Source organism: Bubalus kerabau, chromosome 9 (genome assembly GCF_029407905.1).
Source record: "Bubalus kerabau isolate K-KA32 ecotype Philippines breed swamp buffalo chromosome 9, PCC_UOA_SB_1v2, whole genome shotgun sequence".
Lineage (NCBI taxonomy): Eukaryota > Metazoa > Chordata > Mammalia > Artiodactyla > Bovidae > Bubalus > Bubalus kerabau.
Genome location: NC_073632.1, coordinates 30,752,370 through 30,774,943, shown reverse-complemented (window position 1 = coordinate 30,774,943; position 22,574 = coordinate 30,752,370). Strand labels below are relative to the sequence as shown.

Sequence of the window (22,574 nt, the reverse complement as noted above, 5' to 3'; positions counted from 1 at the left end):
TACCTCAAAACTGAAGGCAAAACAACGACTTTTTTAATAAATAGGTGGAAACAATGCATTACTAGCAGACAATACTAAGGACAGTTCTTCAGGCTGAAGTGAAAGATAAGCGGATGCTAATTGGAATCCACAGGAAGGAATGAAGAGCAAGATAAATGGAAAATATGTAGATTACCACAAAAGCATACTCAACAGAGGTTAGCATAAAATTAAAAACCATCTTTTCCTTGCATTTGCCAGTGCTCTAAAATTAGAACTTTTGATATTGAAGACTACACAAAGTGAGAATCTAACAGGTGACTGCACAAAAATATGAGACCCTGAATGACTACACGGCACAGTGAAGGCAAATCACAAGTGAATACAAGCCTGTGAAATTACAGACAAATATCAATCCTTTGAGACTGTAGGAATTTCAGATCTTGAACGTGGTTAGTCTGCTTTGAACTAGACATAATGCCACGGGCCTGGGAAAATCAATTGCAAGTCATCTCTGGAAGAAAATACCTCATTGTGAAAACTTATATTATTCCCACAAAGAATTTTTCAAGTACAGTGTGTACCATACAACCAAACATAAATAGGCACATAAGTAAACTAGACTTCTATCAGTGAGAAATAACAAAAACAGCAAACAATAGAAACAGACACCTGTTACTGGAATTATCAGATATAAACTAAAATGACCATGTTTACTGTTCCTGCTGCCAAGTTGCTTCAGTTGTGTCCAACTCTGTGCGACCCCATGGATTGCAGCCTACCAGGCTTCTCTGTCCCTGGAATTCTCCAGGCAAGAACACTGGAGTGGGTTGCCATTTCTTTCTCCAGTGCATGAAAGTGGAAAGTGAAAGTGAAGTCGCTCAGTCGTGTCCGACTCTTACCGACCCCATGGACTGCAGCCTACCAGACTCCTCCATCCATGGGATTTTCTGGGCAACAGTACTGGAGTGGGGTGCCATTGCCTTCTCCCATGCTTACTGTATTTAACAGCATAAAAGACAGGTTTGAAATAATCAAAGGGTAAAGGCAACAGTAAGCATATTTGGAGAAGATCTGCAACAGAATTTCTTAAAAATATAATTGAAATTTAAAACTCAGTGGGTAGCTTAACAGCAGATTAGGCACAGCATGGAGCAAGAATTAGTGAACAGAAGATAGATGAGAAGAAAAATCTGTAATTCAGCACAGAGAGACAAGAAGGTAAAAAATACAGGAGAAAGGGTAAGAGACATAAAACGCAGAGGAGATCTAATGCATGTTTGATCGTGCTTCTAGAAGAAAGAAATAGACTAGAGCATAGTATTTGCAGAGAGAATTGCTGAGGATTTTGCAAAAGTGACGAAGAACTACAATTTGTAGTCTGAAGTCCAGTGAATTCTAAGTGTATGAGGCCCAAATGAGAGAAATACATAGAAATATATAGCTAGATACGTCACAGTGATACTGAGGGAAAATTAAAAAAATGGAAAATGAAAAATTCTAAAGTAACCAGGGAAAAAGACATTACCTTCAAAGGGACAGCAGAAATAGAGATCTGAAGACAGGAGAATGATAGTGTGCACAAAGGTTAAAAACTGTTAACCTAGGATTTTATATCAGGAGAAAATGTCCTAATACGAAAGAATCAAGACAAAGATAAATATATTCTCTGTCAAGCAAAAACTAGGATAATTCAATTCTAGTGATTTGGTTTCTTATGAAAAGAAATTTTACCAGTATATTAAGCAAAAGAAATGACTCCAGAAAGAGGGTCTAAGTTCTTGAAGGATTGGTAAAGAAAGTGGTCAATATGTTGGTGACACTAAGTGAATGTTAATTGTGTAAATTAGTACTACCTTGTGGGATTAAAATTGTGGAATTAAACTATAGTTTCGACAACAACTGGGACAAAAGGATCACTTTAGAATGTTAAAAAGTTCAATTCTGCATCTAATAGCATGATTTTAAGTAGTAAAGTGGGAAATTGAACTTCAAGGGGAAATATATAAAGTCATCGTAATGATTCAAAAAAAAAATCCTTTTTTTTTGCCTTTTTCTGTGTGTTGCATTGAGCAGTTGTAAACGTTTACAGAAGATCTACAAGGAACAATTTTTCATCTTATTAAAACAATTAAAAATTTGTTGGCACACCACTTTTAATGACTATAAAATTCTCTTGCTGAAATATAAAGATGTTTATTTAATTCAACCATCCTCACTTTTTAGAAATTTAATTTTGTAGTATTTTCTATTAATTTATTGTAAGCACCTTAATAGATAAACGTTTACAGATATCTGTGAGTATTTCTTTGAGATAAGGCATTTAATTATGGTGTTAAAATGTATGCATTTTTTTTTTTCACTTTGATTTTCTCAACCAATTCTCAGCCAAAATGTATATATATTTTTAATGCCTTCACCAAGTGGCTTTCCAAAAATCTGTTATTTGCAATCCTGACAGCAGAAGGAGAATAAGTGTAACTGTTTCTCCATATCATCATTGCTGCTACTATTTATTTTTCAAAAATATTTTTCTATTTGATACTAAAAATATTTCATTTTAATTTCCATTTCATTACTAGTGAGTGAACATTTTTCATGGATTTTTTTAAAAAATCAAAAATGGTTATGTTTATGTTCATTTCTGTTAAACATTTAGTTTAAATTTTTCTGTAAATGAAGTAATCCAATAACCAGATTTGGTAAAAATTGGATATTAATACACTCATTGAGATTCTGGGTAAATATTAATGTAAGGTTCACAGCTTCTGTGCTTGGGCTTTAGAATACTATGATTAAAGAGGCTTTTTCAGTGACTCCTAGGACTGTGGCTACTCTACAGAAATGAGGAAACCAAAAGACTGAGTGTTAGATGAGTGGACTATGGTTGTGATGTGCCTAGTTTTTATAACCATGAAAATTTGTGAACAGTCTTGCTGCACCAGACTCATCTAGGGCGTGCCCTTCTGAAACAACACTGAGCTATCTGAAGGCTCAGGGCTGTCATTTTATAGTTTCATCAATCTTTGTCTTCCGGAGCTAAGTCGCTTTTAGAAAAGTTTTACTGAATATTCATTGTACCAGTATATCAGATATTTATTTTGAATGTCATAATTTGAGACCAACATGCCCACAATAGAAATACTAATTGTGGAGCTTTTTAACATTCTTATTTTTTGTTTCTAGAAACCACTAAGTTTTATATGACGGAGATAATTATTCTGCCATCTGAAAGAAATTTTCCCATCATACCAAGGTACAAATAGCAAATTGTTTGTTCTGTAATTTCACATGTAAAGAAAGATGAGAACAATTGATTATTTAGGAATTCATTTTTATTTATACGCCTGTTTGCTTGGAAAGGAAAAATGAAAGCCTTTGGAAGGGCTTTTAGGTAGTAGAATGAAACCACAGATATGAAAGATTTGAAGATTTATTTATGGTTTGTTTACATAATGATATAAACAACTGTGCTCTTATAAATCTAATTCTGAAATTTTTTTGTGCTCTTTCTATGTGCTAGATATCCAAGGTCTTATAATCATCCATAGGTTTTTGAGTAATTATTTCTGGTTTTAGTTTAACTTACTTGCAACATGGGTTAGTTTTCAAATGACTTCTGTGTTTTTAAAAAGAATATTGCGTATCCACTAAATTCATTAGTATTTCTTTTCTTTGAATCTTTTTAGTTTGCAAACGAAAGTTAACTGTAGCTTGTCTTTCAGTTCATTTATTGATGTCTAAAAATTATGGCCCTCTGACTATAACCTTGAACTGCATCTTCTTATAAATACTTTGATTATGCATCTCAGATCTGACACTCTGAGGGGAAGCAAATAGAAAACATTGGAGATAATACTGTCTAATGTTTGGAAGGAAATTTCTCATCTTCTTTTATAACTTAGTTATTCACTGTTTAATTTACCACAGCTCAAATGGAATATTGACTAATCTAACAGTGTATTTTTTTTAATTTCATGGAGGAAATACTTAGGTTAGGCTTCCCTGGTGACTCAGATGGTAAAGAATCTGCCTGCAATGCAGGAGACCTGGGTTCAATCCCTGGGTCAGGAAGATCCCCTGGAGAAGGGAATGGCTACCCACTCCAGTATTCTTGCTTGGAGAATCCCATGGACAGAGTAGCCTGGCAGGCTACAGTCCATGGGGTCACAAAGAGTCGGACACGACTGAGCAAGTAATACTTCTTACTTTTCACGTAGATAGGCTGGGGTGGAAAATGTATTAATGATTGAAGAATAGGGTATAGAAAGACTGGCTCAAGAACTTCTCTGGTGGTTCAGTGATTAGGACTCCATGCTTCTACTTCAGGGAACATGGGTTCGATCCCTGTTTGGGGAACTAAGATCTCACAAAGACTGGCACAAATACCAAATACGTTAAAAATAGATTAAAATTAGCACAAATTGTGAGGGAATGGGCAGCATACAGAAAAATCTGGCATGCAGCCACCTCTGCTTCTTCAGTACCCTGTGGGTATTTGGGGCTCTTATTGTTAGTTATTATGAGAGGCTCATTAAGAAAATTGGTTTCTGTTCAAACAGGTCTCAGTTTGTACAGAGCATTATCGCCCAGTGTATGGTGGAACTCTCCTCTGCTAGAAGCACTTTTAGATTCACTATTCAAGGTCATGATGACAAAGTATACATTCTGGTAAGAAGTGATTTTTGCCCAGTTTTTTGTAGCCTACTAGTTCAGGGGCTCAGAAATTCTTTGGGTTTTGTTATTCTTAATTCTCAAGTCTAGAAAATAAGTGATCAAAATTTTTAAAATTTTAATGTCAGCTTAATTCACAAATCAAGCGCCTTTAATTGAATAACAAATGATTTACCTGCCACTGTGTAGAAATCCCATGGACAGAGGAGCCTGGTGGGCTGTAGTCATGGGTTCGCAAAAAGAGCTGGACATGACTTAGCGACTAAACAACAACAGTAATGTGCTAGGTACTAGGAATTCACAGAGAAATAAAACCTAATTCCTGTTCTGGAGGAGCTCATGCCACAAAATAAAGTTTTTCTGCTTTCAGTTTTTAATGGCTTTCTTTGTCAGTCTAACACAATTCTCTTTTTCACTTTTTACCTCTTTATTTGATACTCTTATGTTTAAAATATGTTCTGTTGATCCTGCTTTTATCGTTTTGTGTGTGTGTGTGTGTGTGGTAAGAACACCTAACATAATCTACCCTTTTTACAGATTTTTGTATTATAAAAATATTATTTTATATGTTATATTCCAGCATTGTTAATTATAGGCACAATGTTGTACAGCAGGTCCCTGGAACTTACTCATCTTTCCCAACTAAAACCTTATACGCTTTGATTAGCCACTCCCTGTTTCTCCCTCCCTCCAGCCCTGGCAGCCACCATTCTACTCTCTACCTCTATGAGTTCAGTCAGTTCAGTTCAGTTGGTCAGTTGTGTCCAACTCTTTTCGACCCCATGAATCGCAGCACACCTGGCCTCCCTGTCCATCACCAACTCCTGGAGTTCACTCAAACTCACGTCCATCAAGTCGGTGATGCCATCCAGCCATCTCATCCTCTGTCGTCCCCTTCTCCTCCTGCCCCCAATCCCTTCCACCATCAGAGTTAGACTATTGTAAATTCTTCATGTAAATGGAATCATACAGTATTATCCTGCTGTGTCTTGTTTTATTTATCATAATGTCTTTGGGGTTCATCTGTATTGTCACATGTTACAAGATTTCCTTCTTTTTAAAGGCTAATATCCCACTGGGTGTGTACACCACATTTTCTTAATCCGTACATCGTTGGTGGGCATTTACATTGCTTCTGCATCTTGGCTATTGTAAACAGTGCTGCAGTGAAAATGGAAGTGCAGAGATCTCTTCAAGATCCTGATTTCAACACTTTGATGTTTAAGAAGTAGTGGCAAGTTTTGGAGAAGAGGCTCCACAGATAGCAGAATCATCCCCTACATAAACCACAGGTGTCTAATACTAAACTGCAGAAAAGAGTTTAGGACATTATGTAAAAATCCAAGACTGCGGGCCCAAGTCTCTTGTCTGCCTCCACATCAGTTTTATTCAACCAGTAAACATATATGAGCACTTCTTATTTGAAAGACATTGTCCTAGGTGCTCAGGATAGAACAAAAATGCCTTCAAGGACCTGACACGCTAGTACGGGAGCATGGTAGCTAAAAGGAGGGAGGGAATTGAAGTTGTTACTTGATACTGCTTTGTGACTGACGATCCATCACAGGGACTTCATGCTTCTCTAATTCCAGATAATTTTTATTCAAGGTTAAAATATTTTCTAAGTAAGGGTGACACTAAGTCATAGTCTGAAATCAGCTTTAATTTTCTTTTTTTTTTTTTCCACCATTTTTTTTCCTTTGGCCCCACCTCAAGTCTTGCAGGATCTTAGTCCTCCAACCAGGGATCGTGCCCCTGCAGTGGAAGCAGAGAGTCCTAAGCACTGGACCGCCAGGGAATTCCCTCAATTTTCTTTTCATCTTTTCAAGTTGAAAATCAGGAGTAGGAATTTTTTTAAACTTACTACTAGTGTATATTTAAGTTAAAATTTTTTTCATTCTTATAAAAGTAATACATTCTTGAAATACATTCTGACAACATGAAGAACATAAAAGAAGGGCTCCTTCCTTCCATTTTGTCCCCTCTTCTGCCCTGCTGTGTCATACCATCCAGAGGTAATCATTAACAGTCCATTTTCACCCTGTTTATATGTAATACACCCACAAGTATTTGTAAAAATAACACAATGCTGTGATTAGCATCATTCTTCAACGTGTATACTTGACTCAACCATGTATCATGAGTCCTGTTTCTTGTTGGTGTAAATATGGACTCTTATTAATGATTAGCATTCCACTGTATGGCTGGTAAAGACAGTGCTTCAGGGAAAATCATCTTTGCATGTGTATTTTAGTCCGTTAGAAACAGATTTTTCTCATCACTCTTGGAACTTGTGTATTTTAAACTCTGATAATTATTGCCTCCAAAGAGTTGGACTAATTTATCTTTTACAAACCTCCTTTACCCTCTACAGACATTCTTGGTACCCCACCCAGGTCCCTTCTCCTTGGCTGGTCCCCCGTTTCCCAGGAATGAGAGTTGCCCGCTCACGGCTCACAGCTGCCCTCGTTCAGAGACTTGTCCTGTCTGGACAGATGTAGCCTGGCCTGGGGAGTTTCTTGTCCTCTCTCACCCCCACCCCTGTCCTGCTCAGCCAACTGCCTGTGACTTGACCCTGGGCTACAAAACCTGCCATCTCCTGTCTCAAAATGGGACTGATTCTGTGGGTGGGATTCAGGTTCCAGGGCTCCCTGTGAGATTAGGTTGAGTCCACATCACTGGCCAACTCCTTCCCCTGCCTTCTCCTCTTTCCCTCCCACCCTTTCTCCTGAGAGTAAATCCTCAACTAATCAACTGAATCCAAATCCAGAAGCACTCTCCCACAAGCAGTGTGTGGGAAGACCTGCTCCAAACCCTTCTTCTGAGCTCGATGTTGTCAGTCTTTTTGTATTTGCCAATCTGATAAGTGAAAAGGAGTGGCACAAAAATTTTGTATTTCCTTACTAGTTAGAGTGACATTTTAATATATTTATTACTTATTTCTTCTGTTTGATTATTTTCTTATTCCTCACCTATATCTCTCTTGGTCTGTTTTTCCCACTTGCTGATTGCTGCTGCTGCTAAGTCGCTTCAGTCGTATCCAACTCTGTGCGACCCCATAGACAGCAGCCCACTAGGCTTCCCCGTCCCTGGGATTCTCCAGGCAAGAACACTGGAGTGGGTTGCCATTTCCTTCTCTAATGCATGAAAGTGAAAAGTGAAAGTGAAGTCACTCAGTCGTGTCCAACTGTTAGCGACTCCGTGGACTGCATCCTACCAGGCTCCTCCGTCATTGCTATCTATAAATTGTGGATAATAACTTTGTGTTACATATTTTCTCCTAATCAATTGTCTTTAGAAACTATGTTATCAGCGGCTCTACAAACATTGTACTTTGAAAGACTTACCCTACTTCAAAGTTGCATACATGATTTTTCAATTTTTTTTTTTTTTTGGTGTTTTATAGTTTTATCTTCTTTTAAAATAGTTTTTTTTTTTTTTCTTTTTTGAGTGGTGGTATGAGATATGAATAGGATTTCCCTGGTGGCTCAGACAGTAAAGTATCTGCCTACTATGCGGGAGACCCAGGTTCGATCCCTGGGTCGGGAAGGTCCTCTGGAGAAGGAAATGGCAACCCACTCCAGTATTCTTGCCTGGAGAATCCCATGGACAGAGGAGCCTGGTAGGCTACAGTCCATGGGGTCGAAAAGAGTCAGACACGACTAAGCGACTTCACTTACTCACTTATGAGATATGGATAGGGTGGGGATAATTCTTTTCTTTTTTTTAAATACGCTTATGCTTAGACTTTTCTCTTCATTTCTTTAGCTATGGCTTTTAAACTCAGACAGTTTGGTGATTGAATCTTTGGGACAGTCCACAAGTATCCAAAAATTCCCTGTGTTGGAAGATGTATTGAAGGCCGATTCCAGTTCTGCCTGGAATGCAGTCAAGGTCCTCTACCAGCCATGCATCAAAAGCCGGAACGCAGAGTAAGTCATGCTTTCGTATGCTCCCTCCACTTTGTGTTTTCCTTTCTGCTGCCATGTTAGTATTAAGAAATTAAGGAATTCAATGGGACTGTGCCACTTCCCTACTGGATGCTGCTAGCAATCATACTGCTACATATTGTGCTTTCAAAATAGATTGGATCATTATAGATTATTTATGCTAATGTGCAGAAAGCTTACTTTTACTGAAAATAATTGCCCCCCCCACCTTTTTTTTTTTGGTAATCTCAGCTGTCTGTGCATAAGGCTGCAGTACTAAATCAGGCTTCGACAGCCATGAATATTTACTGATAAACGCTTTCCAGGCATTTGGGATACAGTCGTGAACAAAACGCAGTGCCGGTTTCCTAGGGTTGTCATTCTCACAGGGGGATGGCAGACTGTAAACAAAACAGACAAAACATCAAAGACTGATAGAGCTCTTACTGTAAGTCAGGTGCTCATCTGAGGGCTCCTAGCTCATTCAAAGCCTAACAATAATCCTGTGGGGTAGGTGCATGTATCAGTTCAGTCCAGTTGCTCAGTCACGTCCGACTCTTTGCAACCTAGTGGACTACAGCACGCCAGGCTTCCTTGTCCATCACTAACTCCTGGAGCTTGCTCAAACTCATGTCCATCAAGTCGGTGATACCATCCAACCATCTCATCCTCTGTTGTCCCCTTCTCCTCCTGCCTTCAATCTTTCCCAGCATCAGGGTCTTTTCCAGTGAGTACACGTATCACCCTGTGTTAAAGACAAGGACACTGAGACACAGGCATTAAGTTATTCTAGTGAACTATAAAGCAAGTTAAGATAGTTGGGGAGAGGAGGTGTGGGTGTAGGAGGTTGGCATTTTATACTGAAAAGTCTTCCTCAGATAAAATGACATTTAAGTGGAAAACGTGAAGGCAGTTAGGGGAGTGAACCGTCTCTGAGGAAGAGCATTCCTGGCAGAGGGAACAGAAAATGTTCTTATTTGAACAGATTGGAAGCTTATACTTGTCCTGTACTCGCTGATGGGTTTGATCAAATTTGTACCAAGAACAGAAAGATCCCAGTCTTCTGGGAAGTAAGTAAGAAATTCTTAAAAATTATTGCTTGTCTTTTCTTTGAATTATACAAGCAGTACAAGTCATAAAATATTCAAACAGTAGAGACTTACATAAAGTAAAATATGAAGGTTCTCCATCATGTCCGTCTTTAGAAGAAAAAAGTATGTTCTGTATTTTTCCACTTTGTTTTTTCTTTTTTGCGTCTTAACGTAATTTGAATGATACATGTGTATTTTTTCACACTTACAACAACAACAACACTGTGTCTTGGAGATTCTTTCCATGTCAATGCTTGGCACTTTATGAAATGAATGTACTGTAAGTATTTAACCATATTTCTGTTGATAATATTATGTTTTTGCTGCTTTAAGTAGTATTGCACTGTGCGTGTTATACATTTGTTTTGTGATTATGTATAGTTTTTATGAGTTATTTCTAAAAGTAGAATTACCAAGTCAAAGAGTATGACTTTTAAAATTTTGATGGTAATATCAAATTATTTTGCAAAAAGGCATTGCAAGCTTGTCCTCCTACATAAAGTTTCTATAAATATCCTTTTCTCTATACCCACACCCAAGCTGCCACATAGATTTTATTTTTGCCCATCTGATGCCAGTCTAAATGAAACAGACAGTTGACTCTCCTTGTGTTTTATTGAGGCATGATCAGAGAATATGGCTTATGTATTTGATGCCTTGGGGACTTTGTTGAAGAATGTGTGTGTGTGTATTTTTGTTGTGATTTAGTACTTCAGTTGTGTCCAACTCTTTTGTGACCCCATGGATTGTAGCGGGCTCCTCTGTCCATAAGATTTCCCAGGCAGGAATACTGGAGTGGGTTGCCATTTCCTTTTCCAGAGGATCTTCCTGACCCGGGGATGGAACCAGAGTTTCCTGCATTGCAAGCAGATTCTTTACCACTGAGCTAGCAGGGGAGCCGCATGCATGTGTGGGCGCCCGTGTGTGTGTGTGTACCTTTATATGTTTAGGTTTATATAGTCAAGTTTATTACAACTTTTTAATTCACCCTTTTTATTTATTTGAAATGTGGCTCTTTTGCGAAGGGCATGTTAAATCTCACTATGGTTATGGAAAAGTCGTTTTCTTCTGGTTTTGATGCCTTTTTCTGCGTAACATGTTTTGAAGCTACGTAATTAGGTATGTACAAGGTTTGTGCCGTAACAACTTGATTGATTGCATGTTTTATCAGTAAGATTTTTCTCTCCTTTCACTTGATACTCTTTTTCTTTAATTCTGGTTTGCCTGATGTTATTATCGCTATATTTACTTTCTTTTTTAAAAAATTATTGATTTGTTATCTTGTTTTTCATTTGTTTCTTTTCAGCTGTCCCATGTTATCTTAGGTCTATATCTTGTTAACATATACCTGGTAAACAGCATGTAGCTGGATATTTTAAAACTGCAGTGTGACAGTCTGTTTATTTTAATGGTGAACTTAATTAATTCTTGTTTATTGTGATTACTGATATAGTTGAACTTAGTCTGCTTTTACAGTGGTGGCCTTCTCTGTGGCATTGCTTTCCTTTGATGATTTGAAAGTAAAAAATGTCTATTTAAAAATGTTTTTTAGTGGTTAACGTTAAATTTTTATTACACATCCTTAAACTTATTTTTAACATTGGTTATCAATACCTATATCTATTTAGTATCCATTCTCTTCACCAAAATAAGAAACTACTCTTAAAAAAATTTTTTTTTGTATATTCTTTTCCATTAGGTTTATCACAGGGTATTGAATATAGTTCTCTGTGCTGTACAGTAGGACTTTGTTACCTGCTAATTACAAGCTCCCAGTTCTCCCCTCCCCGACTCTCTTTCTTAACAAGGCTTCACGTTCAGTCTGTCCCTCCTAAGATACTTTCTCTCCTTTGGTGAGATCATTTATGATTCTGAATTCTGATGATGGAGGTTGCTTCTCCTTTTTTTTAAAATATTTTATTTATTTATTTGGCTGCATCAGGTCTTCATCGTGGTGCTTAATTGCTCCATGCCATGTGGGATCTTAGTTCCTCAACCAGGGATGGAACCCATGTCCCCTGCAGGGCAAGGCAGACTCTTAAGCACTGGACCACCAGGGAAGTCCCATGGTTGTTTCTTCTTAAGGAAGTATCAAGCCAAAGTTCTACCCCATTTGCTTACTTCTCACTTGTACTCCTGCATAATGACTATAAATGGCTTTATATTTTTATTGTATAAGTGTGTTACCATAAAGGAGAAGGCAATGGCACCCCACTCCAGTACTCTTGCCTGGAAAATCCCATGGATGGAGGAACTTGGTAGGCTGCAGTCCATGGGGTCGCTAAGAGACATGAAAAGTGTAGGATTGTTTGATGGTTTTAAAAATATTTACAAATAGTATTATATTGTATGTATATTTTTGCAGTGTTTTTAAAGTCATGATTCTTTGTTCCAGTTGTTTGATTTGATAAGTCTAATAGTTCTTTTAAACTTGGAATATAGTCAATCCTTGAATATCTGAAAATGGCTTATACCTCTTTTTGTCTCTTAGGATTTTTCTCTTTATCTTTGGTTTCTAAAATTTCATTCAAAGGTCTAAATGTACGTGTTTATTCAGAATTTTCTCTAATGTCATAAACTATTCTTGCCTTACAGATGCAGTGTTCCCTCAGTCTCTGTGAGAATAATAATTAAAGTCTTCTGTTTTTTATTAACTCTTTTTCCTTGAATATTACTAACTTTTCTCTTTTTTAAAAGAGACCTTGTGTTTGGTAGGGGCTTCCCTGATAGCTCAGTTGGTAAAGAATCTGCCTGCAATGCAGGAGACCCCGGTTTTATTCCGGGGTCGGGAAGATCCACTGGAGAAGGGATAGGCTACCCACTCCAGTATTCTTGGGTTTCCCTTGTGGCTCAGCTGGTAAGAATCCACCTGCAATGTGAGAGACGTGGGTTTGATCCCTGGATTGGGACAATCACCTGGAGAAGGGAAAGGCTACCCACTCCAGTATTCTGGCCTGGAGAATTCCATGGACTGTATATGTATAGTCCATGGGGTTGCAAAGAGTCAGACACAACTGAGTGACTTTCGATTGTGTTTGGTACTACCTTTCATGGTGTTGCTTTTCCCAAATGTTTGATAATTTACTGAAATTCCTGCACTAGGATGTAAACTCCAGGAGAGCCAGGACCTTGATTGTCTCACTCTTTACCCCATCTAGATGAGTGCTCGCAGAAGTGCTTCAAACATGCAGTCTATGTTTACATCTAGTGCAACCCATGTGAAGTGAATCACACGTGGTTTTCTGTTCGTCCTTGTATTTCATAATCACTCTTTTAGCTATTGATGACTGTCGGTTTTCATTACCTTAGCCTGCCTTTTTGGACTAGGGAAAGAGAACTCACAGGAGATCCTAGTCCGGATGTGCCCATTTTTGGATAACTTTTGACTATTATGAAGAAGGAAGTAGTTCAGATTTATGTTATGGTGGTACACCTTGACTTCATCATGATGAAGACTTTTTGTACTGCCTTTCTTTGGAAGGGTTAAACAAGGACTCAGTGCACCTGTCTCATCATTTCATGTGTTCTAACTGGAAATGTAGTGACTATTGTCCATTGTATTCTGTTGTATTTATTAGTGGATTTAAAACTTCAATCTTGGGGATAAGTTGACATCCAATAAATGAGCTTATTACTTTAGTTTGCCTATTCTGTAGAAGTACATTTGTTGTGCTTTTCCTCTGGCTAGTTTGCCTCAATGCCAAAGGTGGGGAGGAAAGTTCGCAGGTTGGTAAGCATCCTGTGAATTATTTACTTTTATCTTTTAAGGACATTAGTATCTCTGTTGGGGCATGACTGAGTAAATTGTAGACTCCCTGGTATATTTTTGGCACTTGGGGTGGTATATTAACTATTTTAGTCAAATTGGCTAGAATTTTTTTCTAGTGGAAGTGTGGATTGCCAGATGGCAGTCTAAAAGAGGAAAATAGCAAATGTAACTATGGTTTTATTTCCTTGAGCACATATAAAAAAGTAGCATGTAATATTTTTAGAATGTTCTTTCTAGCAATAGACACACATGTCTCTTAACATTTTGAAGTCTATTTTTTTTTTTTAATCTCTTTCCCCCTGCCCACTCTCAGCCAGAGTTATCTTACAACTCACACTCCTTAGTTCGCATGTCAAAGTTTAGATCTGAAATACTAACTTTTTAGCTTTGGACTCTTAAGTTCACTTCTGCAGTTTAATTTTGTTAATTCGTTATTTCACCTGTTACCTCCTATTCTTTAGATTGGGGGTAATTTTTTCCCTCGAGGGATATTTGGTAATGTCTGGGGATATTTTTGGTTGTCACAACTGGAAGGACTAATGGCATCTAGAAGTAGGTGGCAATGGGGTTGCTCTTAAATGTTCTGGAGCCCTTAAAACAAAGAATTATTTGGTCCCAAAATTCCAGTTGTGCCAAAGTTGAGAAATACTGTTCTTGATGATTTCCTGAAACCAGGCTGTGTCTACCTTTCCACTCTGGGTGTCACAGCCAGAACTTTTCTTGAAATGGTATTTAGTCCAGTGAATACAAGAAATTTTATTGTGGCGTTATAATAGAGCCAGGCGAGAGAAGCCCTTAGTATGTGTTTGTTGCTATTACTGTGGGCCATTACCCTGCTGCACGTTACTAGGTAACGGTTACCACGGGGACCATTAGTGGTCCTGCTCAGCCATTGGTTGGTGCCACAGTGGGCCCCTCCCCAAAGTAAGCCACTGTCAGTGAGTGACCGTTAGTGGTCCTGCTCAGCTATTGGTTGGTGCCACAGTGGGCCCCTCCCCCAAGCGACCAACTGTCACTGATTGACCGTTAGTGGGGCTTTCAGCCAATGGCTGGTGGAATGGTGGTCCTCAGGTGGAAAGTGAGGTAAGAGGTGGATCCTGGCTTTCTCCACAGGGCCCTCTTGCTTACCCAGCCTCTGGCCAGTCAGTGAGCTGGTGTGTCCGGGGAACAGGCTGGGAGCTGTGTCTTGTAAGACTCCAGAGCCCTCACCAAGGCTGCCCCATTGGCCTTGGCCCAGCAGTGAACCTCTCCCCCGTCCCTGTCTCTGCAGCATAACGGCAATGGCCCTCTGCATGGAACACAGTCTTTCTTCTTCTCCCTCTCCCCAATTTGCGCAGCCTGAGGGCCAGCTGGGTTGGGCCAGGCCAGTTGGCCTGGCTGCCTCAGCAATGACAATGGGCGAGGTCTAGGGCCCTGGCTCTGAGGGAGCCGCCCGCCCCTGAGATCTCCGTCCCCTTAGCCAGGCCTGGACCTCCGAGGGTGAAAGTTATTCCTTTGGTATACATTTACAGCAACATTGTTACCTGACTGTTGACCACAAGAACAAAGGACCTGACAAGAAGTTTGCAACAACTAACCACACCCCTCCCTCACCTTTCCTAGAAAAGGGCTTTGCTGAAAGCTTTTGGGGAGTTTAGATATTTTAAGGTAGAAACCACCCATCTCGTTGCATGGCCCTCAATAAACTTTTCAGTTTGCTCTAAACTGATGTTTTGATGTTGTTTGGCCTCACTGTGCGACTGGCCAGACTTGCATTTCAGTAACATCCTGAGTCCAAAATCTCTGTAATCCCACGTGTTTATTTTATTTTATTTTTCTGCATGTTAACTTTGTTAGAATAAATAGGCTAAATGGTAAAATAGTGTAATTATTGTTATACTGATTTCTGTTTCTTTGGGGCAGACATGAAGAATAGATATATTTTTGTTAAACAGGAAGGATTTCACAGGTATCAGGTTCTTTGTTCTCATATTTGTAAGAGAATAGATCTTAGGGGAATGTAATCATTAAGAGAAAATAAAGACTTTTTAAAGCTAAATTGAATTCTCTTTTGTATAAGTTACATGAATCCTACTGTTGGTAGTGGTTCTTTCCACCTTTTCAAAAGATAGAATATCTGACTTAGGCATCTGGAAAATTTGAACTGAGAACGGTTCTATTTTCTCCTGTTAATAGCATTTTCTTGCAAAAGATATTGAGGGTTGAAATGTTGATGTGTTATATTCACCCCTAATGTTAGTAGAGTTTAGAGGTTAAATTTTACAGACTAAGATTTCTCTCTGTTGGCTAAATTGGTAAATATTGGTTCTAAATTAGAAGTGTTATTTTTACCTTAAGATAGTTATCGTTATTGCTTTTCCTAATGAAGTAAAGACACATATAAATCACTCCCATATACATTTCATATACATAAAATAGTATTACTAGTTGTTTCTATTCGTGAAGTGTGTTTTTATTCACGTTTTCTCCTTTATTTCAGAAGGAAATTTGAAATTCTGCTTAATTTTTCTTTCTTGTGGTAAAAATCACATAAAATTTACCATCTTAATCCTTTTTAAGTGTACAGTTTAGAAATGTTAAGTTTGAACAACATAGGGGTTAGGGACACCAACTGTGCAGTAAAAAATCCACTTGTAATTTATAATCAAGTGTCTGTGTTTGTGGAGAAGGCAATGGCACCCCACTCCAGTATTCTTGCCTGGAAAATCCCATGGATGGAGGAGCCTGGTAGGCTGCAGTCCATGGGGTCGCTAAGAGTCGGACACGACTGAGCGACTTCACTTTCACTTTTCACTTTCACTTTTCACTTTCATGCATTGGAGAAGGAAATGGCAACCCACTCCAGTGTTCTTGCCTGGAGAATCCCAGGGACGGGGGAGCCTGGTGGGCTGTCATCTCTGGGGTCGTACAGAGTCGGACATGACTGAAGCAATTTAGCAGCAGTCTGTGTTTGAGGTTCCTCTTTATCTGCAGTCATGAATTCAACCAACCACGAATTGCATAGTACTGTAGTACTTAACTATTGAAAAAAAATCTGCATATAGGAGGACCCACACAGTTCAAACTCATTGTTCAGGGGTCAGCTGTATATTCGCATCATTGTAAAACCCATCTCCAGGACTTTATTATCTTACAAATCTGAAACTATAATATTTTTCTGCTTCCCCTAGCCTGTGGTAATCACCATTCAATTTTCTGTTTTTATGGGTTTGACTGCTTTAGTGTCCTAGGGCTGCCATAACAAAATGCCACAGACTGTACGGTTTAAACAACAGAGATGGCTTTCCTTATAATTCTGGAGGCTAGACGTCCAAGATCAAAGTGCCATTAGGATCAGTTTCTCTTCCTGGTTTCCAAGTGAATGGTCATCATCTTGCCTGTGTCCTCGTATGCAGAGAGAGGGAGGGGGAGGGATGGATCTTGCATCACTTCCTTCTCTGATGAGACCTCATTCTTTTGACCTCCTTTAATTTAAGTACTTCCTTAAAGGCCCTATCTCCAGACACAGTCACATTGAGGGTTAGAGCTCTAACTGTTCATATTCAGCTTAGGAATTTTGGGGAAGCCACAGTTCAGTTGATCACATTGGCTACTTCAGATGCTTCATGTAAGTGGAATCATAATAGTATTTATCTTTTTGTAACTGGCTTAATTCACTTAGCATTCCTCAAGCTTCATCCATGTTGTAGCATGTAACAAGATTGCTTTTCAAGGCTCAATACTATTCTGTTGTATGCATAGACCACTTTTTGTTTATCCATTCATTCCTTAATGGACATTTGGGTTGCTTCCACCTCTTGGATATTATGAGTAGTTCTGCTATGAACTTGGGTGTGTAAATAACTGAGACCCTGCTTTCAGTATTTTGGATGGATACCCAGAAATGAGGTTGTTGGATCATATAGTAGTTCTGTTATAATTTTTTGAGGAACCTCCATAGTATTTTCCATGGTAGTTGCAGCATTTTATGCTCCCACCAGCAGTGTACAAGGGTTCTGATGTCTCCATATCTTCATCAGTATTGTCAATCTTGTTATCTTTTGTTTTTTTTTTTTTTAATAGTAGCCTTTCTAGTGGATATGAGGTATTATCTTATTGTGGTTTTGATTTTCATGTCTGATGATTGGCCTTCTTTTTATATACTTGTTGGCCATTTGTATATCTTCTTTGGAGAAGTGTTCAGGTTCTTTGCCCATTTTTTAATCTTTTTTTTTTTTTTTTTTGATATTTTGGTGTTGAATTGTAGCATTCTTCATATATTTTGATATTAACCCCTCTTCAGACATATGACCTGAAAATATTTTTCTTATTCTGTAGGTTGCCTTTTTACTCCATTGATTGTATCTTTTGATGCACAAAAATTTTAAGTTTGATATAGTTCCATTTATCTAATTTTGCTTTCTTCATCTGTAGTTTTGGTGTCGTATCTGACAAATCATTGCCAAATTCTCCTTAACTTTGAAGCTCTGTATCTAGCGTGGTAGAGACTATCATTGCCTGAAATACTTTGGAGTTAAAATTAAGTGATTTTGTGTTTTAACTGAGTTTGTATTTTTTACTGATAAAAACATAGATATTAGTTTATGCTAATTTTCTGTTCAACAGAACATCCAAGTTTGTTACTTACTAATTGCATAGCCTGCTAAAACACTACACATGAACATATTTGGATAGTATGTGAATACAATGCTGGAATGAATAAATAAATGAGCAAGTGAATGAAGGAATTGATATGTGTCACCAGCCCCTTAAGAGCACTTTATCATACCATCTCAAGTGGGCATCTTCTGCTTCCCCACATAGGAGTCATGTGATCATGTCAGTGCACCTCACTTAGGGACACTGACTCTGCAGAGTAGGTGAAACCTACACTTCAGAAATGAATGTCAAGTCTTACCTTTTATAAGTAAGGAAACTGAGGAGCAGTAAGAGAAATGGGTACAATTAGTTTGTTAGGCAGTGGGAAAGCCACAATTAGAGCCACGTTATGATTCCAAATTCAGTGCTTTGTCATTACGTTCTATAGTCCATCACCATAACGTTTTAGGAGATGCAAAAATGTCACTCTAAATGTGTACTCTTTCTCAAGAACTGTTTTGTCCCTTGGTAGTTTAGAATATGTCAGCATTTTGATTACTCCTCAAAATACACTGCTTTCCCTACTATACTCAGTGAATATTTATGCATGTTAATATATAACTTCAGTAGCAAAAACTTCTGATTTATAATGTGTTCATATCTGATCTTATAGGTCAAAATTTAAGGTTACAAATGTAACTTTTTCAGATGTCCCTTGCCTTACCTTCTTAGGACAAGAAACCAATTGAAAGAAAGTTGATCCAAAAGTATAGAAAAATAATTAGGTACCTCCAGGAAATATAAATGCTTCTCTGGAAAGGACTTTTTACACATTTTATCTTACCATATTATCACTAAGACTTACCCATCTAGAGACCACTCTTCATTATGAAGCAAGTTAAACACCCACTTTTTTGATCTGTAATTGGAAAAATTCCTCTTCTGAGTGGACAGTGTTTTGTAAGGTGGCCTAAATTCAGGCTTGTTTTATTTGGAATTCATGTATTATCCATGAATTCATTTATAATCATTAAGATACAGGAATACAGGAAATAAGATAATAATTTATAATAAAAATGAACCTTTTTTCCCTGGAGATTCTAACCAAGCAGATTTCCTATGAAAAGTAGTTCATCTCTTGGGATTTCTTTCTTAGGGGAAAATCTGGTTTCCTTCTTCTGGTGTAAGAACATGAGCCAGGTATTGTTCTGACCTGTGGAGGTAAGCAGGAGGTATGGGGTGACTGGGACTGGATAAAGGAAGGAAGGGGAATGTGTATATGAAATTATTTCTTCGCTTTTCTGTATTTTCTAATCATGTGTTAGGTTTTTTTTTTTTTTTTATCAAATCTGAGATAGTTATCTTAAACTTTCACATCTGAAGAGTTTTGAGTTTTTCTTTTTCCTCTTTTTTATTACCTCCTACTCTGTGCTCCACAGTAAGAACATAGCGATTTCTGCCATAGAGGAACTTGCAGTAAGGTTAAGGCAACATGGTAAATGTATCCCCTGCCTCAAATTCTTAAAAAAAAAGAAAACTGCATACATGTCGAGGGACAGGAAATAGTATTCACTAGCTATATTAAAGAAAAATGGGGAAAAGTTAAGAAATGTTTTCCTCCACTCCACCCCTATCCCAGTAAAAGCTGAAAAGGGCTGGCTGGCGACTGTGGTGGGTCCTCGGGAGCTCAGTGGCTGCTGCTGCTGGGGGTCCTTTGCTCACAGAGGGGCTGGGGTGGAGGGGTGGTCATCTGCCCCCAGAGATGCTCCCATTTCCTTGCTTAGCCTGTTAGAGTCTCCTCAGAAGTTCTCATTTGAAGAAAAGATTCCACAGCTGGTACAAAAATGTTTGAGAACAGCTGTTCTTTGGGCTATGCATTTCTCCAGACCCTGCTTCACTAGATCATGCCTTAGAAAAGGGACCCCATTTTAATTGTTAGAATGGCCTTCCTTTTTGGGGACTGAAACCTACTTGCCAGAAACTCTCATCCAGAGCTGCCAAAAATTGATCTGCTAAGTTTTGAACACCACAACTGTTGTAATATTTTAGATCATCTGACCCTCATTCCTAGCTTTTCTCTCCTCCAAGCTAGATCTGCTCAGATGGAAGGGTTTGAAGCTTTCCTTTCCTCGTGCAGTCTCTCTTTTCACTTGGTCCCCTTTCCTGTTACCATCTTGATTGCCCGTAAGATGTTGCCACAGCATCTTATCAGATTTACATAGACTGGGTGAAATGGGGAAAAGCTAGAGCTGGGAGTTTATCCTCTGTGGCTGTTTTAGGTAATTTTAGGTACAAAGAGGAACTAGACAGGAAAGACTGAATTTCAAGAATCCATTGGGATTTGGACATTAAAAGTTTCCAATGCGAGGTGTTGAAAATGGTCATTTATTCAAGAAATACTACTGTGTTGTGTACTGCAAGGGCAATATTGAGCTAAAAGAGATCTGATGCCTTACATGATAGACTTATTAGAGTCTAGTGGAAAATGCAAAGGTGTAACCTGATCAGTGCTATGAAAAAGATAAATGGTACTCTGAGAGAAAACTATAGGGAGACCATCCAGGTTCAGATTCCATGAAGAATTCCATGAAGAATTGATGCTTAACTGCTGTCTATGTGAAGATTCTCTGGACAGTGGGGAAAAGTCCATGAAAAAGGACCTGTGATGGGAGAGAGCACAGTGAGTCCAGGGGCTAGGAAGAAGGCAGAGGTGGCTCTGCTGGAGAGAGAAACAGGGACAGGTAGGGAGGAGGCAGACCAACCCAGGATCCTGAAGGGCATTGTATAGAGTTTTATCTTTGTGTTTATCCTAATATCAGTAAGAATTTTATCCACAGAGAAAGTGGTTTTAAGTTACCCTTCCAAGAATTTTCTGACAACCATCTAGAGAATAGTTGGATATGATAGATCAGATAGAAAGCTATGGCAGAAACTCAAAAGAAATGATGATAGTGGGTGATAGTAGGTAAGATAGAGTTGAGTTAGTAATGTTGCAGCACCTGGTGATTGATTGAATGTGGGAGATGAAGTTTACTGAGATAGATAACACTGGGAGAAGATTGTGACATTCAGTTTTACACGTGTTGAATTTGAGGTACACTTGGTGTTGGAGAAGACTCTTAAGAGTCCCTTGGACTGCAAGGAGAGCCAACCAGTCCATTCTAAAGGAGATCAGTCCTGGGTGTTCTTTGGAAGGAATGATGCTAAAGCTGAAACTCCAATACTTTGGCCACCTTATGTGAAGAGTTGACTCATTGGAAAAGACTGATGCTGGGAGGGATTGGGGGCAGGAGGAGAAGGGGACGCCAGAGGATGAGATGGCTGGATGGCATCACCGACTCGATGGACATGAGTTTGGGTGAACTCTGGGAGTTGGTGATGGACAGGGAGGCCTGGCATGCTGCAATTCATGGGGTCACAAAGAGTCGGACACGACTGAGCGACTGAACTGAACTGAGTCATCATAGAGGAAACAGCACATAGAAAGTTAATATATAGACCTGGAGTTCAGATCAAAGGTTTGAGCTGTATTTGTAAATGGGTGAGTCACCTGCATATTGGTCATAATTGAAGCCAAGGGCATAGATGAGATTGTTTAGGAAGAGAAGATAGAAGGACTGAGCTATGAAAGACTACTGCATTTCTGGGCCAGATAAAGAAGAATGAGCCTGCAAAGGAGACAGAGGAGTGGCCAGAGGAGAAAAGCTGAAAAGTGTTGTTTCATAGACGCTCATGGTGGAAAGTACTTTAAGAAGGTGAGAGTGGTCAGATGCTGTTCAGAGACCAGGTAAGATGTTGAATCATAGATATACATCTGGGAGCTGGGTTGGAATGTGTGAGCAGTGAGTGCGAGGTGAGGAAACAAAGACTACACGTGTGAGCAACCATTTCAAGGAGTTGGCTTTGAAGGGAAGGAGGAATAAGGGGATAGGGAGCTGACTGAAAGCAAGCAGGTTGCGGTCAGGCCCTCTTGAGCCTGTTTAAAAGCCAACAGATAGGATCCTGTTGAGAAGAAGAAATTGACTAGACAAGAGAAAGACGTTATGCCTGCTATGCTAAAATTCTGACAAGATGGGGATGGTACCCCAGGCTCAGATGTAGCCACCAGCCTTAGAGGCAGGAATGGTTCTCTTTCTGTGATAGGAAGGAAGATGAAAACTGTGGAGGGTGGAACAGATTTGCATATTGGGTTTTGGAAAAATGAGAGAGACTCTTCTGATGGCCTCTGTTTTATTTGTAACATAGGAGTGATGAGGAACGGGCATGAGGGAAAGGGGTAGGGTCACAGACAGTGGAGGTAGAAGGAGAATGTTGTTGTTTAGTCACTAAGTCATATCTGACTCTTTGTGACCCCTTGGACTGTTGGCCACCAGGCTCTTCTGTCCATAGGATTTCCCAGACAAGAATGCTGGAGTAGGTTGACATTTCCTTCTCCAATGGAGGAGAACGGAGAAGATTAAAAATGATCCTTTGGAGCAGATGAGGGTTTGGTAGGCATTGTTCATTGTCCATTTGAGTTTTGGGACCATGAATTCCTGGTGATATGAATCTTCC

General features: G+C 38.9%; 1 protein-coding gene across 14 annotated transcripts in view; it reads left to right on the top strand.

Moving 5' to 3' along the window:
* The window catches only part of UBE3D (ubiquitin protein ligase E3D), a 232,181-nt gene that overhangs the window by 37,376 nt on the left and 172,231 nt on the right, over positions 1-22,574 (top strand). For 13 of the 14 annotated variants that reach the window (XR_008698030.1, XR_008698031.1, XR_008698028.1 and 10 more), the window contains 3 exons: positions 3,166-3,235; positions 4,542-4,650; positions 8,422-8,585. Coding sequence is in view for 10 of the 14 variants with exons in the window: in XM_055534891.1 (XP_055390866.1) it covers positions 3,166-3,235; positions 4,542-4,650; positions 8,422-8,585 (343 nt within the window). In the remaining 4 variants the exon portion in view is untranslated. Of the gene's footprint in view, positions 1-3,165; positions 3,236-4,541; positions 4,651-8,421; positions 8,586-12,982; positions 13,248-22,574 lie in introns of those variants that run through there. The other variant, XM_055534898.1, reaches the window with a different exon arrangement.